This window comes from Chiloscyllium plagiosum, chromosome 7 (assembly GCF_004010195.1).
Source record: "Chiloscyllium plagiosum isolate BGI_BamShark_2017 chromosome 7, ASM401019v2, whole genome shotgun sequence".
In the NCBI taxonomy this organism is placed as follows: Eukaryota; Metazoa; Chordata; class Chondrichthyes; order Orectolobiformes; family Hemiscylliidae; genus Chiloscyllium; species Chiloscyllium plagiosum.
In genome coordinates this window covers 85,809,197-85,821,948 of record NC_057716.1, presented here as the reverse complement: position 1 = coordinate 85,821,948, position 12,752 = coordinate 85,809,197, and the positions used below count along the sequence as shown (strand labels likewise).

Sequence of the window (12,752 nt, the reverse complement as noted above, 5' to 3'; positions counted from 1 at the left end):
AGGTGGGGTGGGCTGCTATTGGTCAGAGAGGTAGCAGGGTGCCCACCCCATACCCCAATGCCCATTCAAAGTACCCCTCCACCACCCCTGCTTTGGAACTTGCTTTGGAGTGGGGAATTATATTCCATCATATGATTCTGAACTTCTCTTCAGTTAACTGAGTGAAGCAAACATGGTCTGATCTCTTATCTTCAACCAATGTGATCAAAGGTATGTTTGATCCGTTCACCAGAGATATTGAGTTTTGATTTCCTGTACCCAACTTGGCATCTGACAGCAACCACTAACTCACATCCCAGAAGGTCAGTTAGCAATTGCAAAATTACGATGAAGCTCTGTGTACCATTCTTATTCACCATTTCAAATTTAACTCTAGTCAAACTGGTTTCCTGGTAGCCAGGAGGTGTAATAGCTGAAAATGTGTTGCTGGAAAAGGGCAGCAGGTCAGGCAGCATCCAAGGAACAGGGCTCATGCCCGAAACATCGATTCTCCTGCTCCTTGGATGCTGCCTGACCTGCTGCCCTTTTCCAGCAACACATTTTCAGCTCTGATCTCCAGCATCTGCAGTCCTCACTTTCTCCTGGGAGGTGTGATAGCCAAAGGAAGGCAAGGATTGCTGACTTTAGTAGTTTGGTGCCTTTTCAGTTATTTGCTAGATGCTGATGCAATCCTAACTTTCTCCTTAACCAACCACATCCCCAGGGAACCCTAATCCTCTGACATCTCCAGAAACCATCAACCTCTGAACACCGTGCACAGGCGAGCATTTGATTCCTCAGGCCTCCAGTCACTTCGAATGGGGTCATCCTCAAGGTCAAATCACCACCAGCCACTCATGGCTCAAAAGTATGTGGTCCAACCACTTCTGTTTCATTATATGCCACCTGACTGGAAGTAAAGCCTGTCAGATAAGTAGACTTCTGGGCAGAGAACCCAACTCTACAGCATGGAGGGGAACCTGATTCTGGATTTCCAGTGGGCTACCAACACAAACCCACTTCTGACAAATGAACAAGTTAAACTTTCCCCAATTTTGCAATGGATTGGCAACTTAAATAGTCTTCCTAGACTGGTATATTGTGCCCATTTGCTGATCCCACTGTCCAAGGATCTTAGGACAGACACTGAACATAACCAATAGGTTCCTTGAAAAAAATACTTTTTTAAAATCAACCTGTTGCTGTTGAATGTTTATGAGATAACTCCACTGGACCTGAGCTTGGGCCTTCTGGTCACTACCACTGCACCACAAGAGTCCTTAGACTCCAAAGATATATCAATTCAGGGTCTATTGCCCATTAAAGACCACATTCATAAATTAGTGACCAGTGAGTGCAGGAGATGTCAAGCAAGCCATGCTCAGGATTCATTTTGCTGCTACCAACAATAAGTTAACCTTTACAAAGATTCATTTTTTAACATTCCCATGTAGCCTGAAGGAGCAGGAATAATCCCCCAATTCCACAAGAACTCAAATCATCATCAACCCTGCCTCCACTCCCCTCAACCTGCTCCAACATCTATTGCATGGGCTGCATTAGCCAGAAAACCTGCAGCCTTATAGATGTCAATTTGTTTGTTAGGAGCTGACAGATACTTTAGAATATTAATTACTGATCACTGTTCCTTTAGGTAATTTCACCCTCCTCATATCATACCTAGAACTGAATGAGTACAATTGGATCGCTTGTTTACCTTTAAATTTAGAGAAGAAAGCCATGGTTTCTTTAAGGTCTTCTCCAAAAGCTTGCCCACAATGGACTCTTAGGGAGTGCATTAACAAAACAGCATTGGACTAGATTGATGGACTTACTTTCTTGACTCTGGTGGTGAGGTCCTGAACAAAAAGTTTTCGGAGATTGTGGAGAGTTTGAAGTTCTTTTGCCTTATTAAAAAATAAGTAGCCATTGTTAGAAGCTTTAAAGAACACAGATTTGAAATAAACATATCACCTTCCAATCATTAATTATTCTATCAGTCATTAATGAGCACAAGCCCTATCGACTACAGACATTTGCAAACTTGAAATTACTGGAAGTCACATCATTTGATTTGGACTGTGGGGGAGGTGGAGGGAGGAGATAAAACAGTATTTAAAACTGCCATATCCAAGAAAAACATCCATTTGTTGAAAAAAAAAGTTGCTGATTATAATATACAATGGAGCAAACAATATGTGCGGAGCAGAACAGGATCTTGGTATGGAACATATGGAAAGTTTATTCCTCCCCGCACCCAACCCCCAACTTCTGCTACCCGGAAAAATTTAGAAAGTGATCACAGGGGTCCAACATTTTTTTGCTGGGTAAGATGATTCACCAATGAAAACATCCCTCCTCAAGGCACCCACCTTCCAGCCACTGCACTCAAATTAGAAACAGATTGAAATGTGGTTCAGCTGATCTACATGGAGATATATGGCTCTGTTTGTTTCGACTGCAGAGCTTCTTTAAAACAAAACTCATGCTAGTGACGGTATATGCCAGAAACCATGGAATCTATATTGGAAAGGTTGTACTTAGGAAAGAGATTTATAGGCATTACACTGTAACTCCACTGCACTGTGCATTGCACTGAAGTGGAGCAGTCTTTGTTTTACAGAGAAGTGACCTTCAAGTTTAGTTAAGTTACATAATTGAGGAGGGAACTAGTTTATTCTGAACTGAGTTCATTAAAAGTCCAATAGGTTTCACATTGAAACTTACAACTGTCTCCTCCAGCCCTTTGAGGTCCTGTTTTGCTTGCTCTCTTTTGTCATTAAGAAGTCTAAAAGCAGGACATAAAAGTTATTCGGAGTCAGATTTTATTTGAGATTGACAGCGTATTAAGAAAATAACTTCATGCCTCCGTGTTGTACAATTTATTAAATCAGAGGTAAACAGATCATATTACAAAAGAATGGTCTTCAAGTAACAACAAGCCAAACGTTATAATTATAACGTTATATAACCGGCATGCTATTATTGTAAGCAGTCTGGTGAGGGCGTCACCGGTCAGCTATATGGCGCCATTGAGCAAAACAAGAAGTTCAATACATAATGTACACAACAGATGCAAGAATTTTTATTGCAAAAATTATATGGACACTCACATACCACCACTGGAACAGAAAAAGGAGCAGAAAGACCAGAAGTAGGATGTTTTGCCTGGACAAATATTGTTAACTGATAAATTGATACAGTGCATCACCACTTTGATGACAAAGTTAGGAGTACCTTTTTAAAACAATTTCTGTCCAAAAGCCCAATGACAGCCCAAGAATTCCCCAGGTACTGTTAAGATGGATAGGAGGTGATTTTTCACATGATAAGCTAAGTCCTTCTCTCTCTCTCTATTGCTTTCTTCTCTGTTCCCACAGAAGTACCTCTATTCAATCCAATTACCCACTAAGAGTCAGAACAACACAGACATTGATTGTGAATGATATTGAGTATCATTCATGGATGCTCACACTAGACTAGTCTCAAGGTAGCTTATATTCTGAAGTGAAACCTGCAGCTTTATTGTAAAGCAACAATCATTAAATAACACAATTTTTTTGGTGGAAAGAAGATCATTTTAAGAATAAGCTTACACAAGTTTCTGGAGCTTGACACTTTTTTCATGCTCCTCCATTTTTAATTTTTCAAAATCAGAATTCAATTTCTCCTGCTCCAGCACAAGCTTTTGGTTCAAACTGTTGAATATGAAACAAAAAAACAGGAATATTTTAGCTTTACTGAGATTGCGACTGCTTGCATAAATGCATTCGAGCATTAAAATTGAAAAAATTGTCAATAATTAACAGTCAATCCATAGAACATCATTATCTTCTCAATGTGATACCAGTTAGCTGGACAATTCCCTTAAGATTATGCCATTTGATTCTACATCCTTTTTCTAACCAATTCAAATGTCTACCTCCCACCAACTGAATCAAAATTAAATCAGAACAATTAGTGTTTATGTTGTTAAATACAGAGTAAAATGCACAGTAATATAGAGACATAATTACTGTGTTTACTGGCTCACAGCAAGTGTGCTCAGTAGTGTTTCATTCCACAGTGTATAATTTCAACTTTGCACTAGGAACCATTGTCTTTCACTGTGCTAGTAAGGTTATTACCTTGTATATATAAATTAGTGCCATCATAATTTACTGAATAATGTGATTACTTCTATGATTTACATATAAACATGAAGGAATAAATATTATGGTTTCAACTTAAAGATCTTTACATTATTACAGCCAAAAGAATCTTCTGACCTCTGTCATTTTAGTATTGGAATAGGTTAAGGTTACACAATTGCACGAATAAAAAAAATTCAGTGATGGATTATTCGGGTACAAGTAACACCCACTATCCGAAAGTAGAGCGTTCCCAGGAAACCTTTCACAAGCCGAAAATGGCATTAAGCGACGTGCATGATTTATATGGGAAAAAATCCCGCTGTTTTATCATAAATGTGAAAATCCTCTTCAGATTCACGAAAACAGGTACTAATGTAGGTCTTTTGTAAAAGTGAAATTGTGTAAAGCAAGCATTCGAAAAGCGGGGGATACCTGTATTCGAGTTCATTACAATGATGTGCAACTGATAAAATACCCCAAAAGTGAAGGTAAGATGGATGAGAGTTCAACTCCTTTACAAACATACTCTATAATCTTAGATGGTATGAGAGTTATACTGTCAATGGAATGGCCTTTAGGATGAGATGATAATTTCATCCTGTCGGAATGACCTGAAAGCCCTTTAAAACTTTGCAGGTGGGTCCCGATTCCAGAATTTCCAATATCATTTTCAGGAGTGTCCCCTAAAAATGTGAGCCTCAATTCATGTGCCTCCACCTGTTATTCTTGACTTGGCTGGCTCCATTGCAGGAGTACAGGTAACTTCCAGCCCTCAATAGTTCTCATGATGTAGGGCTAGCTTTTAAAGGGCTTTTGAGAGCTAAATTCAAAATGTCCTCCTCATGTCACCTTTGCTAGTTATCCCCCATTCCCACAACCTCTTCAGGTGCCCCTTGCCATGCCAAACCACTTCTGTGCCCATTGGTACACTATAACAATATAGAACCATTAACATTATGATGACAATAAGATGTGTTTTATTTTTAAAAAATACATTCATTCATTACATTCCATGCTATTAAAACATTCTAATATAACCCAAAAACAGTGTTAATGATCTTAAATATCAACAGCAGAAGCTGTAAGCATGTGAAACCTCTTAATCATATACAAATAAACCTCATAAAACTGATGGTAAAAGTTACAGAACTGGAGCTGTCAATCAAGCAAGAGCTCAGGTTTTCATCCTAGAAATAAATGTCCGGGTTCTGAGCCAAACCTCATCATGTATTCTTGGTTGAGAGATATTTTTGGTTTCACTGATTTTGGTAACATTAAGGATTGGCTGTCAGCTCCCACAAACAAAATTTCTGCCCTGCAAGGGGTGGTTTGATTGTATGGAACAGCTGACACTAGCCAGTTAGTGGCTGAGGGCATTTAATCATATCAGATATCCTCTATGGATGCAACATGGGTTCCCAACAACTTGCCAATAAGTAGAAGGGAACTCCCATCTGTAGCACTTAATCCAGGTCGATGCCATAATCAGAAAAGCGTTGGCAAAATTTGACACAGTAAAGGTTTGTAGTTAAATTAAAAGCTTACAAATCTAGAGAACACAGAAATATACAGTAAGTTAGTTAAAGGTAGGAAATAATGGATGGTTGTAAAAGCTGGAAATGGACAATTTGAGAGAAATGTCCCCAACTTACACCACATGCACCTGCCACCAACTCTGGCAATGGGAAAGGTGGTGTATGGATTTCCCATCTTGGGCAAACGTGAGACACTTCATTATAATTTTTCAATTACAGTAAGCTAAGAGCCTGACTTCATTTAACACTTGCCACAGGACCCTGTCAGGGAGACTGCAGCAGCCAGTTGCAGAAGGTCAAATGCATTTTGCAGTCCATTTGGTCAAGGTAGACCCACAATGTTATTGGGGAGGGAGTTGAAATGTAAATGCTTAGTGTGTGCTCCATGTGAGTTGTAAATGCTGAGTGTGTGCTCAATGTAAGTTGTAAATATGTGATGAATGGAATGGAATGGAAGCAGAGGGTGTGCAGATTTAGAATATGAAGTAATCGCAGAGTTCAGCTTTGATATTCAAAACAAAAATCTAAGTGAATGCCAGGATTTGAAAACAGTTCAATAAAAGTCACATTAAGGTTTTATCATATAACAATATACTTTTAAAAGTGCTCAGTTTTCCATACTACAAAACAAAAGGTACACTTGCATTGGAAAAGATACAGAGAAGAACAACAAGCCTGATTCCAAGAGTAAGAGGTGACTGAGAAGAACGAATTATAGAAGGTTAAGTTTTAAATATTAGAATGGAGAGGTTTCAGAGTGGAAGCGTGCGAACTGTGGAGAAAGTTAATAAAAAGGGACATGCCATGAAAGGATTCAAAGTAAGTACAGGGAATGAGGTAATGCATCTTGGAGGAAGTGAAGGAATTAGATTATGAATGGAAGGGGTGGCTGGTGAAACACAAAATGCAGACAATGACACAATGAATATGGAATCAAGACAAAACGTTAAATTTGTATAAGGCAATCGTCAGGCCACAATTGCAAACTTTTTGTACTCTATTATGAAAATAAAACCTTGCCTACAAAGAGAATGCTGTGCACATTCACCTAGGATGATACTGGAGATGAAGAACTACTCTTACAAACAGTGACTAACCAATAGGATTATGCCATGAAGCAGAGAATACACTATCTCAAAGAAATGTAGCTCAACACATATAAAATCAAATAATAATTTGACAGATTAAAAAGGAAAAAAGCTATTTTTAACCAGCAAATAATTTCATTCAGTAACTTGCAAGAAAGAATTTACATTCATTTTGACATTTGTAAGATGTTTGAAAATCAAACAAACAATTCCTTTGAGGTAACTGTTAGCATCAAAGCAAACAGGATTAACCAGTTTATATTCAGCAATGTTCCACAAACAGCTAGGTTAACAAGCAGCTAACCCATGTAGTTGTGCTAGTTTAGCATATCTGCTGGGCTGGACAGGAGTAAGACTTCTCTGATATTTGAGTAGTGCCATGGGATCTTTTACAGCAATCTGAACTGGTAGCTTCAAAGATCAGTAATGCATTGAAGTGTCAGCTTAGGTCATGTGCTGTGAAGCCTGAACTGAGAGGGAAACCTGCAAGTTTCTGATTTTGATGAGAAAGTGCTGCTAATCTCTCGTCTACATTTTGTAGGAATATGAGATACTTGCTGCAAGTGTGAAGAAGAAACAGGTAATAGCTGAGCCAGAACCATTGCATGTTTGAAGGAAGGATAGATAATCATTTAAAGGCAAAGAATTTAGAGGTTTGGGAGACAGTGGGGCAGTGAGATGATCACATTTATTTTTTTCTGTATTGAGAAGTCCATCAGTAAGTATTTTCAAAATAAGCCAGGAGAACAACAGGAAAATTATATTTCTTTTATTCATAAAAAGTTTCTTTACTGTCCATCTTTAATTGCCCTTGAGGGAGTGATAATAAGCATGTGCCCACAAAGCTGAATATCAATGCAGGTGCACATGGAAGGTCCTTTTAGGTCTCTAAGAATCATAGGATCCATGCGATGTGGAAGCAGGCCATTCAGCCCATCATGTTCACACTGACTCTCAAACCCAGACCCCTACCCTATCCCTATAACCCTGCATTTCAATAGCTAACCCACCTAGCCTATGGACACTTTATCATTGTCAATTCACCTAACCTGCACATCTTTGGACTGTGGGAGGAAACCGGAGCACACAGAGGAAATCCAGTCAGACACAGGGAGAAGGTGCAAACTCCACACAGACAGTTGCCCGAGGCTGGAGTCGAACTTAGGTCCCTGGCTCTGGGAGGCAGCAGTGCTAACCAATGAGCCACCATGCCACCCCAGGGGGATGCATCATGGTGAGGGAAGACATCACTGCAAACTCATTTAAAGGGTCTATGAACTTCAATTATCACCCAATCTCTACAAGAAACATTTAAACTGTATGGTCATAGTGAGGCTGTCCACTTATAGTGAACCACTTTCTGAAAAATAACCGAGTGGCTTTCTAAGCCACAGGTAAAAGTCCGTCATGTTGCTGATGTGGATCTGGAGTTGCATGTAGGTCAGGCTGGGTAAGGATGGCAGACTTCCTTCCCAAAAGGACATTACTGAACCATGTGTGCTTTTATGATAATCAGGTAGTTTTATGGATATCATTCAGATTTATTGAATTTTATTGAACTTAAATTCCCCAACTGCAATGGTGGTATATGACCTGATATCTTCAAATTATTAGCCCAGGTCTCTGGAATTACCAGTCTGGTAACAAAACCATGATGCTATCAAACCCCCAGTTGATGAATAAATATAGAAAAGGCATGTGCAGAACTTTATTTGGTGATGATTGTTTGTAATATCTGTCAAACAGAGTAGTAAATATAATAACATTGGTACTGTTCAAAACATTATTTGATGCTGTAATGGGGAAATTAGATCCATAGAGAGATGAACTATCCTGGATTAAATAAACTTTTCTCAGTCCTAATTTCCCCTTGGTTCACTAGCCTTCTTACTTGGTCCATGAGAGTATCTAATTCAACACCAGTCATTTCCATGAACAGAACAAAAATGTTAGCTTGTAGGTGTGTAGGGATGGACTGGGGAAACTGGGTTCCTTTCACTAGAGCAGAAAAGCCTAAGAGATTTGATAGCAGTCTTTAATGCAACTGCATTTTAATATTTATATTTAAAATATTCCAATAAAGGAATTCTCAGGTTCTAAAAAATACTTACTCCCTTAGCTCATCAATGATTTTTTGTTTCTCATCAATTTCATCCCTCAGGCGAGCCAGCTGTTTCTGATGGGCTTCTCTATGGTTCTCCATTTGCTCTTCCAGAGTTTTCTAGGCAAAGACAGCAAATGAATGAAGAGTTATTACATTTCTGCTGCCTATGTTAGGACTCATTCATCCACACATGCAGAATAACATCTCTGAGACATTATCTACTTGGTCAAATGACATACAAAGTACCGTCCTCCACTTCTTCATCTTGCACGCAGAGATGTGCAATCGCAGATTTGACAGTAATGGTTCAAGTGCCCAAGTGCCTCAGCCTTTCCTCATACGATCTTCTTACCATACCAGGCAACATCCTGGTAAACCTCCTCTGCACCCGTTCCAGTGCCTCCACATCCTTCCTATAGTATGGCGACCAAAACTGCACACAATACTCCAGATGCACCAGCACCAGAGTCTTATACAACTGCAACATGACCTCAGGACTCCGGAACTCAATTCCTCTACCAATAAAAGTCAGTACGCCATATGCCTTCTTCACCACACTATTTACCTGGGTGGCAACTTTCAGAGATCTGTGTACATGGACACCAAGATCCCTCTGCTCATCCACACTACCAAGTATCCGACCATTAGCCCAGTACCCCGTCTTTTTGTTACTCTTACCAAAGTGAATCACCTCACACTTACCTACATTGAACTCCATTTTCCACCTTTCTGCCCAACTCTGCAACTTATCTATATCCTGCTGTAACCTGACACATCCTTCCTCACTGCAAGCGGGCATCAGAACTGCCCCGCATTTGCCACGGGACTATGCCTACATCAGGAAACGAAAAGAATTCATTTTTGTGTTTTAAACAGCAGTCGCAGCTTTAAACCCACAAAAACTCAACAGCTGCCGGTCTGCCCACGTGACTGGGAGATAGGAGACAGAGGACAGATAGAATCCACACTAGACCAACATTACCCATGACTCATGGGCCAAACTCTGGGATTAATTAAATATGGAAACCCATCTCCTAATCACATCAAGAGACTGACTGAAACACACACATACCCATCGATACGGAGCCATTCTGACACAAAGGACAGGCATCCACCAGACAGGTACGGACAGACCAATACACACCAACACCCCAAGGGAACAAAGAGGGGTGCTAGCCTCTGCCCTCACAGAGAGAGACAAGCAGATAATACCCGGACCCGTTTCGGACCTCGGTTGATCTCCGCCGGCGTTACTGCAGTAATAAACGTTACCGATTGTTGAACCGCACTCTGGGCTCGGACTGATATCATTTCATCCGCGCTAACATCACTGTCAACAACTCCACCGACTTTCGTATCATCCGCAAACTTGCTCACCTAACCTTCTAGCCCCTCCTCCAGGTCATTTATAAAAATGACAAACAGCAATGGTCCCAAAACAGATCCTTGCGGAACACTGTTAGTAACTGCACTCCAAGATGAACCTTTACCATCAACTACTATTCTGTACCACCAAAAATATATTACTACCTACCTTAGTCCCAACTTCCAGCACTATGCCCAAAGCCTTGAATGTTCTAACACTACAAATGCTCATTCAGGCACTTTTTAACAGTTGTGACGTGCACCCCAAATGCCCACCAAGCTTTGAGAGAAAGCGTTTTTCCTCATATCCCCTCTAAATGTCCTGCCTTTTGCTTTAAAATTATGCCCATGTTACAGAGCTTCGATTAAGGGGAACAGCTGCTTTCTCTGCCCCGCATAATCTGACACACCTCTATCAGATCCCCCTTCAACTTTCCCTGCTCTAAAGAAACAAACTAGGCCTATCTAGCATCTCTTCAAAGCTGAAATAATCCATTTCGGGCAACATCCTAGTGAATCCCCTTTAACCCCCACCGTCCAATGCTACAGTGCAGTGACCAGAAGTAAACACAATACTGCAGCTGTGTCCTAACCAAAATTCTGTACAGTTCCAACGTGTCCTCTCTGCTCTTATAATCCATGCCACAATTGATAAAGGTAAGTGTTCCATTTACCATCTTAATTACCCTATTATCACGTCTTGCCACCTTCAGGTATCTGTGGACAAGAGCTCAAGGTCCCTCTGTTCCCCTGAGCTTCTAGTGTCCTTCCTTTATTCTCTAAACACAAATACTGTTAAAACAATGAAAGCTCTAATTTGAGAGAACTGTAAACTGTGCATACAGTGTAGAACCACAAATTTGTTAGTGTTTTTTCTGAGTGAGTGAGTGATTAGCTGGCAGATGCAGAGAAATATGAAGTAATGCATGTTGGTACAAAGAAGATAAAGAGACAGTATAAAATAAAGGGTACTATTCTAAAGGGTGTGCAGGACAGAGACACCTGGATGTAAATGTACATAAGTCATGAAAGATAACAACCAAACGACACCAGGTTATAGTCCAATAGGTTTATTTGAAACTGCAAGCTTTCAGGGCACTCCTTAAAGCTTGCAATTTCAAATAAACCTGTTACACTATAACCTGGTGTCATTCGATTTTTGACCTTGTCCACCACAGTCCAATTCTCGCATCTCCACATCAGTAAATGTAACAGGACAGGTAGAGAAAACTGTCAATAAAGCATGCAGTATTCAAGGCTTTATTTAAAAGGACCACACACTACAAGAACAGGGAGGTTATACTGAAGTTATGTAGGGCACAGTTTAGATCTCAGTTGGAGCAGTGTGTCCAGTCTTTCACTCCACACTATAAGCAGGTCAGGAATGCATTACAGAGGAGTGCTGAAATGGTTTTAAATGTACAGCAAAACATCTAGAAGAAGTTATGAAAGTACCATGTTGAGGTGACACACAGCAAGATAAATAACTTATAGTTAACCAAATAAAGGCAAGATATCGCAGAGCTCTCAAACAATCACAGAGAATGCTGGAAAAACACAGCAGGTCTATAGAGACAGAAACAGAGTTAACGTTTGAGTTTGATATGACTCTTCTTCAGATCTCAACTATTACCCAAAGTCTGGTATCAGCATACCACAGAATCATTTCATCACAGTCCTCAACTTGTGGCACATTTGAGTGCAACATCATTTTATCAATCATCTGCCAATTTAAATTTGCAGATTGGGCTCCAATAGCAATTCCAGGATCCAAGTAGCTCTGTGTGGGACCAACGGGGGGTCCTCTTCAGGCCAAAGTTGCTGCGAACAAGGTCTCAGTTCAGTGAGGTCTAGCAAGGTCAATGTTCAATATTTGCTTTTGGGTAAGTCTGAAACTTTGACCCATCCCTTCCTAAACCTGGCCTCTCCCCCCTAGTTTCCCAAAAGGATTTCCTCCTTCAGGAATACCCTGCCCCTGATTTCTGGAACAGTTTCCTTGAATTCCTGGTAGCTATCTCCTGCTGCCTGAATTTACAGGCCAGGCAGTAGCTTCTCAGCAGCCTGCCATCCATTTTCACCAGGAGAGCGGATGTGGCTAAGATCCAGCCATGAAAATAAGCTAAGCTACCAAACCTGAGGCCGGCCCACCCTCCCATGGGTGTAAGTGTCCATATATTAAAGTGTCCATATATGAGTGCGACATTCCAATTTTGATTTTAAGGTGTGGCACGGGGGTATGTGACATGGTGATTAACATGCCAACCACTCCACCAAGAAAACTTAGTCAGGAAACTAGTCACATTTGTTACCAGCTAAGATGGCAGGCGATTGGGTAGGTAGCAAGTTGAGGCCCTTAAACAGCCATGAATTGAATGCTTACTGGTGGCAGGTTAAGAAGCTCACTCATGGACCTTTTCACTCAGAACTTAATTAATGAGATGACAGAGAGGGCATGTATATGTTGCACGGTCCAATTTGGAGAAGGTCATGCTCAATTTTGCAATGGTATTGGAACATATTGGCAAACAGTGTCACTAATTCCCAAGAT

General features: G+C 40.4%; 1 protein-coding gene across 1 annotated transcript in view; it reads right to left on the bottom strand.

The window, feature by feature from the left end:
* The window catches only part of LOC122551741 (kinesin heavy chain), a 204,646-nt gene that overhangs the window by 42,971 nt on the left and 148,923 nt on the right, over positions 1–12,752 (bottom strand). The window contains exons 19-22 of the mRNA XM_043694135.1: positions 8,847–8,956; positions 3,576–3,677; positions 2,707–2,767; positions 1,815–1,886 (exon numbers count right to left, since the gene is read on the bottom strand). Coding sequence (XP_043550070.1) covers positions 1,815–1,886; positions 2,707–2,767; positions 3,576–3,677; positions 8,847–8,956 — 345 coding nt within the window. The remainder of the gene's footprint in view (positions 1–1,814; positions 1,887–2,706; positions 2,768–3,575; positions 3,678–8,846; positions 8,957–12,752) is intronic.